The 19,940-nt window shown below is 36.9% G+C and overlaps 1 protein-coding gene across 2 annotated transcripts in view; it reads left to right on the forward strand.

The window, feature by feature from the left end:
* Positions 1-5,143: 5,143 nt before the first annotated feature.
* Positions 5,144-19,940, forward strand: part of LOC117410609 (deubiquitinase DESI2) — a 72,735-nt gene continuing 57,938 nt past the window's right edge. Inside the window, exons 1-2 of one of the 2 annotated variants that reach the window (XM_059025415.1) lie at positions 5,144-5,651; positions 16,350-16,403. In XM_059025415.1, coding sequence (XP_058881398.1) covers positions 16,398-16,403 — 6 coding nt within the window. In that variant the 5' untranslated portion in view covers positions 5,144-5,651; positions 16,350-16,397. The remainder of the gene's footprint in view (positions 5,652-16,349; positions 16,404-19,940) is intronic. The other variant, XM_034017278.3, reaches the window with a different exon arrangement.

Below are 19,940 nucleotides of genomic sequence, written 5' to 3' on the forward strand. Positions count from 1 at the left end.
ATATTTTAGATGTGTTTTTTTGCAATCTAAAAAGCAAACATTTTATTAGATGATTTGAGCAATTGTAAACATGGGTCATTATTCAGAAGGTGGAGGCCAGGGACACAGGCACTACTGCTCCAAACAAGACAAACGAAGCAATCTTGTTTCAAACATTGCCTATCACAAGGCATTCTTAGCAACAGTATTTTGAACCTGCTTTGATTAAACTTGGTTGGCTAGGATACCAGTTCAACTTCCCAACAAGTTTGCAATGGGACGCCATGTGGCCATAGAGGCAAATGCACACTGTTCTAGCATGTATGTTTAATAATACAGTATTTATGATATGACAAGACCTCACTGACACATTAGGAGAGACAGTAAAATGACAGGACAGGCACTAAAAAGGTGTGCCAAGTTAAAGGTTGCTCATATTGAGAAAGCATCCTAGCTCAAACACTCAAGGTTTGTTTCTGAATGTGGCTGTACATTCATTTAAGACCCTGTAGTATGTGAAAGCCCCAAACGGAATACAATTTTCTTACTGAATTCAGTTTTACCCCAGAAGGGTCTAATGAGGTCTTTAAAGAGTAAGTAGTGGGGTTCTGACAAATATAGTGTTACACGTCCCCAGTGTTGCTACAACTGTTTAAATAACATACCTGTAATTGTTCTTTTCATTGTTAACATCCTGACAACTTTTTACACTTATAACTTCTAAAGTGTGTTTCAAAGCTATTTTCAAAATGGCACTAATAGTGCACGGGTTATTGCCCACATTGTCAAACACTGCGGGTCTCAAGCACAAATTTGTATTTATAGTAAGTTGTGTATTTTACATTGATTTAGAAGGACAGATCTCAAACCCCAGTGTTCTAGAGTGGACATTTTGAAAAGAGCTTTGAAACAGGCTTTAAAGTTCTAAGTGTAAAAAGTTGTCAGGATGTTAACAATGAAAATAAAAATTACACGTACGTTATTTAAATAGTTGTAGCAACACATGGTGACATATAACTATATTTCTCTGAACCCCTCTACTTACTCTTTGAGGCTTATATATTTTCAACTTCTTATCTTGGTCCAATAAAAGTCTTTATTTCTTTGTGCAGTAAAACTCAACAAATCCCTGATTGGTTGAACTGATGGTTTGTATTGTTTCGTTGTTGCCAACATAGCCCTTACATCGTAAATGATGGCTTAATTGTGACATCAAAGCACAATTGGTTATATAACTAATGGTGACATTTACCACATACCATTTAATAATTAAAAAAAAAAAAAAAACATGTTAGTGCTTTCTTTCTTTTATTGTTTGTTTTAGGTTTTTTTCAGCTTCACAGAAGACAAGTTGTCAAATTTAGTAATAAATAACTAATTTAAAAAAGAAGTTTGACCAACAAGACCAGGCAAGTCTTTTAATGGTTGTATTGTAATTATTTTTAGTCAGTAAACCAACTGACTTAATAAAAGTAGATCAGACTTACGTTTTGTCTATCATGACTGAAACTGGCTGCATCTTTTATATATTACAAAAAACATGTATTGTACATATATCACAGGTTGTTTTTTTCCAAACCTAGTACAATTTAAATAATATACATCGTTTTATGCTAATCTGCACAATAATAGCTGTTTTTAATTTACTGGTTTTATTCTTAAGCATCATTTCTTTGTAGTGTACAAGGTGATAAACATGAATTTGGAATGTTTATTTACCATTACAAAATAGACTAATATAAAACAAGATTACTCCAACAAGTTATTGCTAAATAAAGGTATCAGCCTACTCTAGTTTACTTGGTAAAAATTATACCAAGCAGAAGTGCAATCCTGGTTACCCAAAGTCACTGACCTGAATAGATCCCTATAATGAACTTCAAGCAGACTGACAACCTAGAGACTCAGAATCTATACCCCTTTAGAAATTCCTTTCTTTCATACAAATAGTATATAGCCTTAGTTTTCACATATATTGATTGGTTTTCATCTGTACAAAAACATGTTAGCTTTAATTGAGAGATAACAGCACCTCAAATGTATTCTGTTCATATACAGAAAAGGACTGGATAACATGTCATTTGTTGTACTTCTGAAAGAACAAGCCTTGATATATCTTTTCTATGGAAACAACTTCTGGCCTGCTTGTAAGGAAAATTAAAACCATTTTTTTAATTCCTGATGTACGACTAACACTTTTTGATTTCATTATTGTCTTGAATAATGCAAATGAGATCAGCTTTCATATGTATCCATGGGTAAAAGTCTATAGACAATTAACACACAATAGGTCATGGTCCTAGATGCTCAGAATGAGCTGGAGGGGCTAGTGGCACATGTGTGCAGTCTATTGCTCCCATGGCGCTGGGAAAACCAGAAATGTCATAGAAATTTGTTTTCAAGGCATATAAATACACCCTGACTTTAGTGAAAATTAGGTACTTGGGTGTTTATCCCAAAAATACATTGAGCACAACTGGCAACACACGAGAAAAAGCGGACTGGGAAATGCCAGCAACAATTGCAACTGTTCATTTCAGGCTAAGTAAAGCGCAAATAAGAACTGCGGCTGCAAAGCATCCGTTAAAATGATGCCAGCAGTGTTGTGTTTGTTTTGTACTTTTCACGCTACACTTCCGACTGGTTTGCATGTGGTTTGCAACGATTGAGACAGACGCAACATTTTAGTACATCTACCCATTAGTGTTTATGTAGCGTACTTTTATTTCAAACGTGTCATTGTTCTTAATTGAAATTAAAACTTGTTTGCTTATATACTTGCCACGTCATCCTGCGATATAAAATAATGTACCCAATCCGAAGCAAGTGCAAAACTTGCCCCAATATTTAAATTAAAACATATACATAAATGTTAAGCTGAAACGCCTGCCCAATTTTGTCAGCTTGCAATTACTAAAACGGAACTTCACAACAGCAAGGTTTGCTTAGTTTCTTAAAGTTTCTTAAATTATTAATTTGCCTCTACGCTGTGCATTTGGTCCTTCAGTCTGCAGTACTGTTCTTGTTATTTTACACATGTATGAACATATCAGAAATTGGGAAAAAGTCTTGTTTGAGCTTTAGTAATTTGAAATAAATATATAGTTGTCTGTTCCAAAATGTGTACTGCTAGTATGGGTTCCGGTTGTAGGCTCATTTATATGACATCCCTAAAGTGCAAAACAGAAACCATTAAAACATTACATGGAACTAGTAACCCCCTCCCAACAAAAAACAGTGATAGTGACAGGGGTCTAAATGACAAGCTAACAACAACAAGAAAAATATATATATATATATTTATTTTTATGGAAGTTCTACATTCAAAACAGATTAATGACAATGAAAAACTACACATAATGAACACATACTTGCCAAAATTGGGAAACTGTTCAGTGGGACGCTCGTCTCATGTGGGGGTCAATACATCATACACATGGGAGGAGTCATACCCTACGCAAAAAAACACTCTTAGACGTACCCCTCCCCCTCCCCTCGCCCAACTCACCACGACACGACCATCATGACACTAGAAATAGACATCATGAAGCGTTCTTACCTTTGTATAAGTTAGTGATCAGCAGATGTGTCAGGCGCAAGAAGAGCACAGCGTGTGGTTTTCACTAACTCTACTGTACAGAATTTTTTTTTTTCTATGTGTAAATATCGGGACTTTCTTCCTATGCATCGGGACGTGGGACATTTGCTAGGAAATCGGGACTGTCCCGTCAATATAGGGACTGTGGCATGTATGTGAACACACAAACCGTCATTTCAACACATAACTGAGACCGTTACCTTCAGGCTTCCATAAACTTACGTACTGGCTTCAAAATATGTACTTTTGTATTCTACTGTATGTTTCTCAAAATTAAAACTTTTGACCAGCAGTACCACCCTTTCAGAACTTAATATCGCAACCGCCTTTGAAATACAGACTTCATATTTACACAGCTATATGATTTAGGACTCCCCCCCATTATAATATGGGCACATTATTATCATCATGTGACCATGTCAAAACAACAAATGTTCCCACCAAAGTTGGTTAATTGACAGTTATTAATTTAATGCTTAATTTAATTGAGAATATTTTCTCTTTAATGTTAATTTAATTAACTAAGTTACCTAGTTAATAGTGAATACATTATTAATAGGACTCAAGTTAATTGATGACGTAATGCTTTAACATTATCTCCAGTATTCTGCATTCAGTTGTTGTCCGTGTTAAAAGTATTTGGCTCACTGAATACAACATGCTTGATGAGACATTTGAATGCCTAATGTTTGTTAAATGCAACAAAGCAACCTGTGTTAATTACTTAAGTCATAATTTTGCATTATTTTGACTATGCACGTTAATTTGCCCAACCCTGGTCCTCACATGACCTTGTCTGATTTCAACCAATTTTTTTTTTACAGTGATAGTGAAATATATTATGTAGCCTCAATTTAACTTATCTTTTAAAAGTTTAGCATGGTAAATTTGCTTGGTAATTTTGCAGTTTTCCAATGCATTTTTCATGGTTTATCATGGTTTTTGTATTCGCTTTACCATACCTCTCTGGACTTTATTTACTATGCTCATCAAGGCTTTACCTTGTTTTCACTATACTTAATTACATGCTTTTACAATGCGAAACGATGCATTCGCTCATACTAGTGTAATCTTCAAATGTATCACTGTGATTGAATGAATGTATCGCAATCCAAAACAAAACCAATCGAGCGTGTTGGTATTTATTATTTGAATACAAAAGAGGTTTCATTATTTGACTTGATACGTGTTCAATAAAAAGCGTGTCGCAACAAGAATGAGACCACATCATCAAGCCCCGTCTGTACCGAACAGGGTTTAAGACCCAGGGGATCCCAGTGACAAGCATGCATTCAGTGTGCGAGGCAAGTTCACATACTTAGCCACGCTCCTGCACACCCATCCGCCGCCGCCGCTCTACAGGGGAAACAGTGAAAAAAGGTATCACGCATTGCACCACCAACACCACCCTCCAGATTTTGTATTTTCAAAAGTTGACATGTTTGGCATCATCACTTTTTTGGCTGTCAATACAGTCAATGTTTGATTTCTCCCTGCTCGCCTCTCATGCCTGAAAGATCTCTGCAGGGGTTAAAATGTCAGGCCTGAGCAGACGATTATCAATAATAAGTGTCGATACAAAGCAGCAGCCAGCAGGCAAAACAAAACGATTACCGATCTTTTTAGTTCTGTGATTCTAAAAAAGCCGCTTCACCACAGAGAGGATCTGTTATCTTTGGTGGAGAGTGCAGTGGGCTAGGTCAGGTACAGCACCGTCCCTTTTCATTTTGGGATTTTCCGGGTCCTGAAGCACTTTACCTCATTCCTGATTCGATGCTGGATGGCAGTGCCGAACGGAAAACCCCTCTTTTTATCCGGAAATCTCAATCTATTTCGCGTGTGTGTTTTTCTACATTGGTTTCTTTTTTTCTTTTTATTTAGTTTAGTTGGTGATTTTATTCTTTCGACCTGAATGTTGGTCCAGCGAACAACTGTTAACTGGGACGGAAAGGACAGAGTAAATAGTAAGGTGGAAATAAAAAAAAAAGACTGATTAATTTTAGAATCTTGAATTCCAAAAGTCAGCGTCCATATGATGGCAAACGAGACGGTTATTCTGAACGTATATGATATGGTAAGTACAACATACAACAACACATTTGTTTGTGGCCAATAAATAACTTTACTGGAATATGCAGATTATAACAAATTTACGAATGTTGTATTATACTGGGATTAACTAATCATAAATTAGGTACATAATTACTGATTTTAGTTACATCTGTTTTTGTTTTTTTGGGGGAAGGGGGGGAGTTCTGTGTGGAACATCTGTTGAATGTATTTCTCGAAGGGAGAAAAGTTTTCACACAATTAATGTGGACCTTTTTTTAATTATTTGAGATTATGGTGGGGATTCGTAAAGCCTTTTCCCTCACAGGACAAGCAAAAAAAACAAACAAATAAAATAAAAATCATTAACGCAGTAAACAGACAACCTGACTGGCTTGTAACATACAGAACTGTGGTGGGACAACTTGCACTAAGTTTGATGCCGAAATAATAAATTAATAATGCAGTCAACCGTATGTTATACTTGGGGCTTCTGGTTTTCGTTTTTTATCGGTTAAAAGCGAAAATCACAAGCCACTGGTATAATATACAGTTGGCTGCAGTTTTCATTTTGTATTTATTTTTTCGGCAAAAGAAACCCGATACTAATATATATATATATATATATATATATATATATATATATATATCTATATCTATATATATCTATATCTATATCTATATATATATATATATCTATATATCTATATATATATATATATATATATCTCTATATCTATATATATATATCCAATAAAACCGAAAAACACCGGAAATGGTTACTCCAATTAACACTGAAAAAAACCAATAAAACTTTGTGCTGTGCAATTGGGCAATGACCCTCCTTCCTGATTTGTAGTACTATCTGGCATTGATTCGTTCTGAATATTTAAACCCACCCCAACTACTGAGTTGCAGCAAATTCATACATTTCTATTGAAGGATTGTAACATGCTCGGAAGGTTTAAAATGAGATTACAAGAAACGGAGGATTGTTCTTGCTCGCGAGATTTAAAATTATATTCTAATTCTAGGGATTGAATTATTTACACACTCGTGGAATTTAAAAAAAGAATTGCAAATTGTGGCGAAATATATAAAACCACCTAAAGGAATATGCCCGTGGCTATAAGGACTTCGTTGTGGAAGACAGCAAAAGAAGGTGCAATTGAAAATGTGTGCAAGTACTGTCGAGTTACTACTATACATTAAAACCGAAAACAATATTTTCATGCAGTATATAAAAAGCGAAAGAAATGGTTTACTTTTAACTCGAAAATAGTTAAATAAGCACCGAAAAAATAAATTCTTACTGTCTGTAATTTCATTTCTGCACAAGTATAGTTATTACATTACTCTGTAGCTATTCGATAATATCAATTTCCGAGACTCTGTTTTACTGCTGATTGCTGCTGCAAATCTAGTCACTTTTCTACCTAAGATAAGAAACGGCATCTTCTCTTTGATACGTTCTACTGTCAAACTGTTACTATTAAAGGTGGTGAAATGTGTTAAATATCTTATCTTTTCCTCTGTGCAGTAAATGAAGCCCACTAATCAGCTTTTTCTGAGTTTTGTTTAGAAGCTTTGCTGATTGCAGAAACAGGAATTTCCTTCTGAAGTAGTTTTTAAGTATGGTAAATAGTAATCGACGTAGGAGTTTATGTTTTTGAGTCAACAGTATAGGCTGAGACATGGATCAATGTGTAATAAGACTACATCGTATTCCTTTTGTGATCAAATGAAATGTTGTCACTTCTTTACTTATGAAAGGAATACTATTTAATCTTCCTTATTATAAGCATTAGCCTATGTGAAACGCGCGAAGTTTTCAGATTGTGAGGAGAAGTTTTCTCTTTTATCATTGATTGGCACTGAAGAACTGCATAGACAGGGCAGGAAATGTGACCATAGAATTAACACGTTTTTAACAGGTTACATTCTGTTTTAAGTGATACCTGTTGGCTTAAAACATGTTAAAGGAAATGTGGAAATAAAACTATTTGGAGAAACTTAAAGGGATTGACCCCAGCCCCCCAGTAATTCGAGCGCTGCCATTTGCCTCTTTTGCTGAAGGAAAAACATGTTTTTATCAATATTGTTTTTCTTCTATAAATGTATAGATGTGATAAAGTAAAATATTTACGTTATATAGGCTAGCTATCAACAGATAACCTTAATCTTAAATATGACTACCGGTACTCCATTGTCTATTTTTTTTTTATAATTAAACTTTGCAGGATAAAAAATACTTCTATGTAATATATTTAACACAGAAATAAAAATAAGGCGTCACCAAATTTTAAAATAATTATCCTGCCTCTAAGTCAGCTTCTTTAGATATTTTCTTTTAAAAAGAAAGGTAAAATGAAACAAGGACGTGATTCATTATTTTTGTAATTGTTTGTTTTAAACTACACCCACCACTCGTTATATCGCCCCTCGCTATACTGCGGATTTGGATATATCGCGGTCCTGGAGTTGGCTCCCCATTTTTACAGTTAACTGCGCATGCCTTAGCTACACTATAGATAGACAATTTCACTAAGAATTACTGTTCGTTTTATTTTGTACTGCACATCACAAACTTACAGAACAATTAAAAACAAAGCATTAATATTGTACTGTTATCATATACACACGCATTGCACAATAACACAAAGCAAATTAAATATCTACTTGCTGAAGCTGTTTTTTAAGCAATGCACTAGCAAAAGTCACAGGACAGTGACGTCGGCTCCCTAGCAACAAGCCTCCTGTGTTGGGAATGGATTCTTTCAATGCAGCGGTTTGGGCATTTGAGGAAGATTCATGAAATTACTTGGAGACAAGTTGATAAGAAGTAATTACCCTCCATGGTACGAATTAAAATGGTGTTGATATGAAAAATGAGAAAAATCGGGTTGCATAGAGGATTTATATTGGACCCTGATGCCCATGATAAAATGAGGGAGTGGTTGTACAGTATTTGTTATTAGCCTATTTGTTTTTCTATGGGTCTCTCGCTATATCGTGGCCCACGATAGCGGATTTGTATCGGTATCATAAGTACTCAACTATCAATGTAAATGTTAAAAAAAATAGGCACCTATTGTATTTCATTATTGCTAAAAAAAACCCCAAAAACTTAATGTATACGTAAAGAAATAAAAAACATTCTGAAACTTTAAAAATAACTAGTTCATATATTTAGTATTATTCAGTAACATAGGTTTCTTAGAGAGTACCTGTGGTAACAAAGTTTATTTCAATAGAAAATGTGTTTCCAAATACTTTTGTCCTGTTTTACAGCTACTCCTGTTGTTGTAATGGGCTATTTTGGTGCACAAAGTGTTCAAACTACGACAAGCTTCAGTGCAGTGCATTGTAAACAACGTTGATTTCCGCAATTGTCGCCTATAGCTACACACGAAACAACGTCGTTTGCACGCAGATATAAAAAAATCTTGGATGAAGAGAATAATCCCAACACAATACAATAGTACCTGTATGAGCCATTAGTGTTAGACTACAGTAGTCTAACCTCTTCTGGCAGCGAGAGTGATGATTCAGATGAGGATAGCCGCCAGTTGGTTTTAGCAACAGATATGGTAGTAACACAGCAGCCTGCATGAAAATACAATATTCTGTTACCAGTGCGACGATGCTCTGGGGAAAATACAGGACGAAATGAGCGCCCCAAGAGAGGTTCTGGGGACACTGGGACCAGTGTTCCAGAAGTGGGACTGCCCCATCCAAAACGGGATGTCTGGTCACCTTAGCCCTAATTACACTCTAGAGATGCCAAGGTTGTACTTGTACTTTTTTGCCTGATGACAACAGTGAGGGTACTGACATGAGCTCCTTATGTTACAATAGGGACAGGTGGTACAACAGCAGTTAATGTACGGTTGAATCCCCAGTATCCGAACCCCCGTTATCCGGGTCTCTATATTAACCGAACCACCCCTTTCCACCTTGATGCCAGCAGCACGCACGCAGAAATGCAGTAAATCTTCCTGTGTACTTCCTTGTAATGGTTTAATTTTGCATTTGAATAACGTTGCGCCTTTTCAGTGCTGCAAAATGCTTCAACTACCTCGGGAAGCAAACGAAAACATGTTGTACTAACTTTACCAAGTAGAGATTTTAGATAAAATAAAAAAGGAGTCACTCCGTAAAATTGCATATGACTATTATGGTCTGGGAAAGAGCACGGTATCTGACGTTAAACGCAATGCTGAGCTGATTATGAAATGTAGTATGACTAACTCAGCGGATTCTGCTAGTGGTCCATCATCACGGAAGACCAGGAAACAAGCCAAGGGTGCTACTCTTGATGAAGCTGTCTATCAGTGGTTTATACAGGCGAGATGGGAAGGTAAACCAATCAGCGACCCTCTTCTCTGTGAGAAGGCTAAGAACTTAAATCAAGCTTTGGGAGGGGACACAGTATCAGTACATAGTTATACTTGCTGGGCTTCCAGTAATAGGCCAGTAAAAGTTTGTTGACCAGCAATTGCTAGAATTTCAAACTTATTCATTTTAAATTTCAAATGTATATTACCATGTTGTGTTTTACAGGTATTGGAAACTTGTACCTTGGTGGGTCCCAAATATAACACGCAGGCTACATACAGTGCCTATAGTAAGTATTCAGCCCCCTTGGACGTTTTCACAGTTTGTTGTATTACAACCTGAAATCTTGATGCATTTAAATGTTTTTTTTTCCTTTGATTTACACAACCTACTCAACACTTTCAATATGTGAAAAATGGGGGTTAAAAAAACAAATCAATTAAAAAGAAAAACCTGAAAAGTCTTCATTAGATAAGTATTCACCCCCTTTGCTATGACACTCCTAAATAAGCTCAGGTGCAACCAATTGCCTTCAGAATTCACACAATAAGTTAAATGGAGTCCATCTGTGTGCAATAAAAGTGGTTCACATGATTTCAGATTAAATACACCTGTCTCTGTAAGGTCCCACAGTTGGGTAGTGCATTCAAAGCAAAGATACTACCATGAAGACCAAGGAGCTTTCAAAACAACTCTGGGATAAAGCTGTGGAAAGGCACAGATCAGGGGAGGGGTATAAAAAGATTTCAAAAGCGTTGAATATCCCTTGGAGCACAGTCAAGTCGATCATTAAGAAGTGGAAGATATACGGCACCACCCAGAATCTGCTTAGAGCAGGCCGTCCTCCCAAACTGAGCAGCCGGGTAAGAAGGGCATTGGTCAGAGAAGCCAGCAAGAGGCCAATGACAACTCTGAAAGACCTACAGCGTTCCATGGCTGAGATGGAAGAAACTGTCCATGTGTCAACAGTAGCTCAGGTACTCCACAAATCTGCCTTTGTAAAATCCCACTTGGAATTTACAAAAAGGCATGTGGGAGTCTGAAAAGATGTGGCAAAAGATTCTGTGGTCTGATGAAACAAAAATTGAACTATTTGGCCTAAATGCAAAGCGTTATATCTGGCGCAAACCCAACACATCATATCACCCAGGTAACAGCATCCCTACTGTGAAGCATGGTGGTGGCAGCATCATGCTATGGAGATGCTTTTCATTGGTAGGGACTGGGAAGCTTGTCAGGGTAGAGGGCAAAATGGATGGAGCTAAATACAGGGAAATCCTTGAGGAAAACCTGCTTCAGTCTGCAAAAGACCTAAGACTGGGACGGAGATTCATCTTTCAGCAGGACAATGACTCCAAGCACACAGCCAAAGCGACACTGGAGTGGCTTAAAAACAAGAAAGTGAATGTCCTAGAGTGGCCCAGTCAAAGCCCGGACTTGAATCCGATTTCGAATCTGTGGCAAGAGTTGAAGATTGCTGTCCACCAACAATCCCAATCCAACTTGACAGAGCTTGAACAATTTTGCCAAGAATGGGCGAATATTGCACGATCCAGATGTGGAAACCTAATAGAGACTTATCCCAAAAGACTCACAGCTGTAATTGCTGCCAAATGTGGTTCTACTAAGTATTTACTCAGGGGTGAATACATATCTAACCAAGACATTTCAGTTTTTTTATTTTTCATTAACTGTTTCACAATAAAAATTCTTGCCTCTTCAAAGTGTTTGAGTAGGTTGTGTAAATCAAAGGGAAAAAATCCCATTTAAATGCATCAAGATTTAAGGTTGTAACACAACAAACTGTGAAAACGTCCAAGGGGGATGAATACTTACTATAGGCACTGTATGCTGATATTGAAACAATATTTAAGAACATAAGTTTTCATATATTTACAGAGTCTTGGTTTGAAAGATCACACAAACTGTTAACACTTTTTTGTGGCAAGATCAGTGGGCCCCAGTTTTTATTTAAAGTGACTATTAGGGAGAGTATAAAGGATGGAATAAAGGGCTAAGTGATGTACCCCTATCCCTCATGGATACTGTTTTTGAGAAAAAGACTGGCACTAGGTACACTTAAATTAAAAAAATGTAGATAGATAGATAGATATAGATATCCTGGCTTTTCTTCAATTCAAATACATAATAATGCAGCTGCCTCACAGGTCTGGAACAATAAATAATGATGATGGATCACTATAAATAATAAACCACGCAGCCTCAAACACGGCAGTAGAACCATTCGCATTACTTGTGAACTATAGTTATTATAGGGAACGGTATAAAATGCTTTGCTGGAGAGAACCTCTATTATGTCATTGGCGCCCCTCTTGCTTGTATTTTTATATAACTTCTGGGATTCACACCACTGAGACTACAAGATAAAATGCACTGAGGACCCAATTACTACACATTTAAATCTATGTTTTTTGTTCATCATTTCTACATTGTAAATACGTTATTTTCAGACATGGGACGAAGGTACTATACATAGTTTTAAAAAGTTAAAGTGCTTATGACACCCTCCAAACCATTTTTAAGAAACATAATGTATGACGAACAAATTTTCTTAAATGAGCTTTAAAATTGTTGGCAGTGATACAGTTTTAATAAAGTGCGAATTTTAATATGATGGGTACGACTTCCTGTCTCTGTTTTGCAGCAACCTCAAGGTACCGGTAGTGACATCACAGAGGGAGAAGGTGGCAGCACGCAGGAATATGAAAGTGTCCTGAGGGCATCAGATGATTGTTAATGGTTAGTTATTGGGTTTGAGGTTAGGTTTTAGGGCAAGGGCTTTTTAAGGTTAGGGTTGGGGTTGGGTTAGTGTCAGGGTGGTTTGATTTTGTAGAGTTGCCGAGCTCTGGAAGTGAAAGGTGGGTGTGCTTAGCACATGCCCTAGAATCATCTGATGCCCTCGCGACACTTGCTAGGGGATATTCCTTCACGCTGCGAGAAGGGGAGCAAAAGACAGATTGATGTTCACAGAAAGGCCTATTTTTAATAATAAAATGCCTCGTATTTGTGTTGTAGCTGGTTGCTCCAATGAGGCAAACGAACAAAAGAATATTGGTATTCACCGTTTTCAGAAAGACACAAAAATGCAGCGCATATGGGGAAACAAAAGTTCAAACAACCCAAGCGAAGTGGTGTGTGTCAAACTGGAAGTCCACCTACATATGTAGTGAGTGTGCATTTTACGCCAGACAGTTTTGAAGAAAGACCGATGATGATGGCAGAGATATGGATGTAAAAAGAAGGCATATTTTAAAACCAACGTGGTTCCAACCATTCTGAAGCAACGGCAAGCTGCTGGCATTGATGTGGTTCCCCAAGCGAAACGACCAAGAAAGGCGTTTGAGAAACGGGAGAAGTCTCTGGTACGTTTTGCATTAAAGGCTACCGGTATACAAGTAATTTGTTTTTAGTTTAAATTTTTTATGAAATATTTTAAGTATCAATCTATGTTAAACGTAAGGGTTTTTTTTTTGTTTTTAATTTAGTAATCACCAATTATTTTATTATTTTTCCCAATTTGGCATATCCAATTATTTTTAGGCTCAGCTCACCGCTACCACCCCCACGCTAAAGGGGCGTTCACACCAGACGCGGCGCGCATGCCGCCTGCTTGCACGCCGCGCTACAGTACTGTTCACACCAAACGTGGCAGGGTAAAGTCAGTGGGCGGTCCGTTGTTACGTCACGGCTGCAGGTACAGTGGCTTTTGGTTACCGAGCAACAAACAGTAAATGCCAGCGGGAAAATAGAACACTGTTGACAGAACTGAAGACACTGACAAAAGACAAAACTGAAGAGCGAAACATTATAAATATTTTTTTATAAAACCTAATTGTAACCCCCACACCACCACAATCACCCCCCCCTCATTTTGTATTAATTTTGTTAAAAACTGTTAAAATTTAATATATGTACACCAAATGAAACATTTTGCTTTATCTTTTAAAAGTCTGCAGTTAATTTATACAAAAAAAAAAGCTTACGTTATGTAGCACCACAATCACCCCGAGCGACGTGACGCGATCCGACCCCCCCCCCCCCCCCCCCCCCCAAGTTGCTTTTAATATATATAGACAGATACACACAATACTTCGAAGAATGCACAGCAAAACAAAGAAGAAAAATTGCGATCGCTCTGCTCTACCGGAGAAAGAAAAAAACTTTCTTTGTAAGATCGTTACCAGTATGATATAAAAAAAATAAAATTATCTGCAGTGGGGCTGCCTGTGTCAGACTGACAGATGTGCATCCCGGGGACGCAGACAACTTTAAACCTGAGAGCCCCGACCAAAGGATGTGGGTACCTGCGTCCCCGAGAGCCTTGGGTTACGTGTTATCCTGGGTCAGCAGGTTTTAAACGTAGAGGGTAACAACAATAACGAGCCAAAGTTGTTTTTGTGTGTGTGGATACAGGCTTAAGGTATAATATGTAAAATTGGATGCGTCGACAGTTTGAAGACCTCTAATGCCTTATGTGGAACTTTGTAGATACTCCAGCTGGCTAGATATTGACTCATTCTTCTGCCAGACTAGGTACTTTGGCAGATACAGGAAACCTTATTCCTCAGTGACAAGGAGTGATGCTGGCTTAAACATATAAGACAAGAAAAATAACACTGTTGTGTGTTGCTGCACAACATGCTTCGTGTTCTAATCCCAGCTTCTGTTTGGTACTGCAGTTGTAACTTATGAATTTGCCAACTGTTTGGTATTTGTCACATGTGGAGAGCCTTAATGAAAATGATAACACACAGTCCCTATTTTGGGTGTTGCTACCCCGGTGCTGGATGGCAGTCTCTTTATTTAGTTGTTGATCTGCTGTATGTTTCGAACAGATAAACGACAACGCCCACTGACCCTGTAGTGCATCGCCTACTAGAAATGAAGGAACAAAACAAACTTAAGGGTGCTATACTGGTTCAGTGGGGCTTGTATAAGGTGTGGTCACATCAAACGCTAATTAAGCATATAAGTTCCTTCTATATTTAATAAATTATCATCCCTATTACTATGCTTTAATATATATATTTTTTAAATGTTTTTTCAGTCTGAATCGAAATACTGAACATCTGTAATACACACTTTTGGGTAAATGGGTATGACCTGATTTTTATAATGCATTTCCCACAAATATATTATGTAATATAAAATGTGCACCCTCCTGTAAATCGTATTTAGACACGATTGGCAAGGCCACACATCTACTGTAACAGACTTGATGGAGGGTTGAAAGGAGGTGCTTGTTTGGCAGTGATGTTTCCCAAGGAAATGTCTCAAAAGTGATTTGTCAATGGGTGATACAGATTTCCAACCCCCCCACTTCCTAAAGTAACTGGAGACATCTTGCAGACTTGTCATGTCGAATCAGGCCCAGATCATTTTTGACAGTTCTATACCCCGTTTACACTAGCTACTTTTTTGGGGGTAGTGTAAATGTCCCTGTGTAGCAGACAAAGTTATATTTTATATGTTTTGCGATTGATAACTGGGATAATCTTACATCGATTTCGTGCTGGGTGGGTATTTACAATTGTTTTTTTAATGTCTCTGAGACAGCTCAGTAGCAGCATTTGTGTGTGAAAGGGGTTATGGATTGTTAAGCCAGCTGATCGAATTACAAAATAGCTTACAGCACCTTCAATGGTCTTTCAAAAGTAGTAACATGGTGATGGTTTAGTCCAATGTGTTCCACTATTTTGGAATTATTTCTGTCCAAACAATAAGACTGCTTCTCAACCAAAACCATTGGTATAGTTTCCTTTTTTAGCACATTGGTAAAGCAAAAAAAAATTAACAGATCACCTGAATTCACAGTACATGCACTGTATACAAGTTTTAAGTAAGAAGAATTAATTTGGTACCTGAAATAAATGTGTGAAAAGGTGACACTCCCTGTGCCGATGAGCTTTTTTTGTAGTTTATACAAAGACCTGTGAAAATGATCTTCTACCGGTAATGACACTAGAAGTGACTGTTTAAAAGTAAAAGAAAAAAATAGTAGCACATAATCATACAAATTATATTATGCATTTTATTTTTTATTGTGTCTTAACTAAAAACAATCCTGAATCTCAAAATGTACACACATTTTGCACCATTTCAATAAAATGTAACTTTACCAACTTTTTGTGCAAATGTCATATAAAAGTAAGTTCCCAGTGTCATTAACCTATACATAAAGTAATGTAAGAAAGTCTGAGAGTAGGATATTTTCAGTAGGATTCTGTGCCCTAAAGTGGATTACAATTATAAAATTGCAAGGGCGAAATGGACCAGGCCAGATATTGTTCTTATATTTTATTATGAAAATCTTAGATGGGCCTTAATGTAAAACTTAAGCCTAAATCCGTTTTTCCCCCTTTAGCTGCTGTCTGGAGAGCCTGTAACTGAGATGTCTCATCACTTACCGTAAATGACAGTAATTATGATTTATTTTAAAAGTAATTATACAATATTGTATTATCCAATACTTGAGTCAACTTTAACCTCAAAATGAAAGATTGATATTACCATTGATAAATGTTTGGTTAAACTGTTATTGTTTTATTATTATTTTATTTAAGTCTAGCTGCATGATTCTATAAACGCCTGACGGTTTTGATAATATTTCAATTTGATAATTTATATCATGGGTCTATTGAACCTTTTGAGAATTAAAGATGAAACCCTCTGGTGGGCTTTATTTACAGGAGTAGGAATGGGTCATTGTCTCAGTCCTAATACTTGCAGCAGCAAGAGGTTCTAAATTACATTATTAAGCTACAGTATCTTAAATATAGCTCTATGTTTTTGTCTTAATTGCGACTAATTTTCTTCCGACTACAGTATTTTTATATAAAAGAATATATATGGTCATTACAATGGGAACTGTTTCATATTACAGTAATCAACACCATTTATTTTGGACTTAAGCGTGAGACTAGGGCAACATTTGAAGAGTAAGTAGCAGGGTTCCGAAAAATACAGCACTACTGTATACATCCCCGCGTGTTGCTACAAAAGAATATTGTATAATATCGAAATCTTCAATAAAATACATATCTTAGATCTATCTATTAGACTATTATAAAATAAATAATAAAATGTCACTATAACAATCCAACATATTAGATTCTGAGGTAAAAACGAACTAGTATTTATGTAATTTATATATTCTCCCTGTTGGATGTTCTGTTTACTCTCTTACCTTCTCCCTCCATGCTTCAAAACTCCGCGCCCAGTCACTGCAGGCTCACAACCTCTGTTTGTATCAAATCACAGCAGTCTCTCGGTTGAAACCACACCCTCGTCACTCCCCCAGCTTCTTTGGGCCATGTCTTTTCAGGAATATGGAATACCCCTGACCAAATTTGGCATGACACCAGCAGTAATGAGAGAGCAGACACACTTCTGATCTCAAACCCAAGTGCCCTAGAGCAGTGGTTTCCAACCATTTCATCTCAAGTACTAGTGTTTCCAGCAGGGACTACCAGATGTACCAGTAACTGTGTCCAAAAATGTCTGTTATAAAGCTGAGACCTACCCCATTACAACCAGGTTTGCTGTGTCTGTACTCGCTTGTTTGTTGCTTCGTTCTGCTGAAATGGTTAATCCTATGCAGCTCATGACTGCAGTTAACTCAGCATTTTTATATTTTAAATACTTTGCAAGTGTTGTATATTGAATTGGTGACCACACCTTTAATTGTGTCCAGTTGTAATGTGGAAATAGCATGCTGCAGCTCCCATGCTCAGTGTTAGTGAAGTCCTGGTCTGACAGCATGTAACACATTATGATTACATGTTACCGTTTTATTTTTCAGTAAAAACCAGTTTAAATTGCAGTGGGTTCATTCTGCTATATTTACGGTATTAAATGCACCACATCAAGCACATTGTGCAAATGAAAATATCTAGAATATTTGACAATTTGAGAGCTGCATTTAGTGAATGGTGTTTTTTGGTTTTTACTGCAATCAAGTAAGCTGCAGTACATTTCATTTAATTCCCTACATGTTTTTTTTTTTTCTCAGCAGTACACTTCCTAATTACAGTCTCAAGTATTTCTGTGCGTTCTGCTTTCACCTTTCTTAAAGTGATCAGTTTGGGAAATACACTTTGTTTTCCCTGCAACAGTTGACCCTGCTTTAGTACAAAACACGCACTACATTGCTGTTTTTCATTATGGTAACGGTACTTAAATTACCATGCCTGCTTCTTTGGCTGAAGAGATACTGTCAGCTCATTATCTAACTGCGCAATTTAAATCATCCTTAAACTCCTGATGGCAAACAATGTAACTAAATCTATTATATCTGGGATGAAAGATGCAACAGACAAAAAATCAGTTTGTGTTGACTTAACTATTTAGCCACTCTATGATTTGACTCACAAAAGATAATATTGGAGTTTGCAAACATAACAGCTTGGTACGGTAACTGTTTGTTTTAATTTTTGAGCTTTTTGCTCCATTACTGCCCTTCATTAATATTCTTTTATTTTAAGTTTCCAGGGCATTCTGTTAATGTTTTTTGGTTTTCGTTGATCTTGTTCTACATTTCTTAAATGCAGCTGTTCATTTTAAGCTACATTTTTACACAACAGTACTCTCACATGTTTGGTCACGATCAGAACTTTTGCAAGAAACCGGGCCTCTCGTGTTCTGCTACTGTTAACGGTACCTCTCTGCACTTACAAGCATTTGTATTCGATCAAATTGTTACTGTCCTTCAGTTTATTAAAACGTGTGATGAGGTTTTTTTTATTATAATACAGACAGACGTCATGTCACATTCATAAATACTGACGCATGCTTTTAAAGGGAAGCCAGAATTTTTGTGCCTAACTCCAAAAAAAACAGTTGTCAAAACCTTTGTTATTGTAGCATTTTATCCCTGAATTATAACTTGATACATTACGATGGTGCGATGGCGGGAGTATTGTGGTTGAGGAATCAGGTAGTCATAAACCAGTCGCAAGGCTGTCATGTACCACAGGTTGAAAACCACTGCACTAGAGCAACCATCTTGAAAAGAGCGTTGGAACAGACTTTTAAATTACAAGTGTAAAAAGTTGTAAGGATGTTAAATTAAAATGACAGGTACTTTATGGAAACAGTTGTAGCAATACATGGGGATGCATAATGTTATATTTTTCCGGACCCTGCTACTTGCTCTTTAAGACCCATGAACGCCACTAAAACAGAGTGTGTGTGTGTGTAAAATATATATATATATATATATATATATATATATATATATATATTATATAACAAATGTGACTGCATATAATAAAACTCAGTGTATACAAATTACAGAATCCAGATAGGAAGAGTAGCTAGATATCTGCATTTATTTTATAATGTTTATAACCCTAGGTTTAAGAAACAATAAGTGTAGGAGGTTGTGTAATTAGTTTTGCTTACGATTCATATATAAAGCTAGTTAAAATACATTCTAACAGCAGCAAGGTTGAAGGCGGATTTACAAAGAACAAGATATCAGCATAATAATCAAGTTTTTTATTTGTTCCCATCTGATAAAAAACACAAGGATCAAGCAAGACTTGACAGCTAGAGAATTCAAGAATGAGTAATAAAAAGTGTTTTGTTTTAACCAGTAATTTTGCAAAAAGGTAAAATGTAAAAAAGGGGTATGTCAATTTGCTTACTCTACTTATTGCACACTGAAAGTGCTGAAAGATACCATATTTGGTCAATGTATGATAATAACCAGTTCCTCCGCCCCTGCTCCTGTGTAGCAGCTGCTACACTGTGCCTCTGCACGATGACAGTTTCACTCTTCGGAGGAACACAGCTGTCATGAGTGAGGCCGCACAGAGCAATTGGCAGACTGGGGTAAACCGTGTATTGAGAGGCGGTGAGATCCCTGACCAGGAAAATAAACCTGGCAATGCAGCCAAATGCATTGCTGCTGAGCGGCCCTCCAACCCAGCAACCAGCAGCCTAGATTCAAGCC

Source organism: Acipenser ruthenus, chromosome 6 (assembly GCF_902713425.1).
Source record: "Acipenser ruthenus chromosome 6, fAciRut3.2 maternal haplotype, whole genome shotgun sequence".
NCBI classification, from domain to species: Eukaryota; Metazoa; Chordata; class Actinopteri; order Acipenseriformes; family Acipenseridae; genus Acipenser; species Acipenser ruthenus.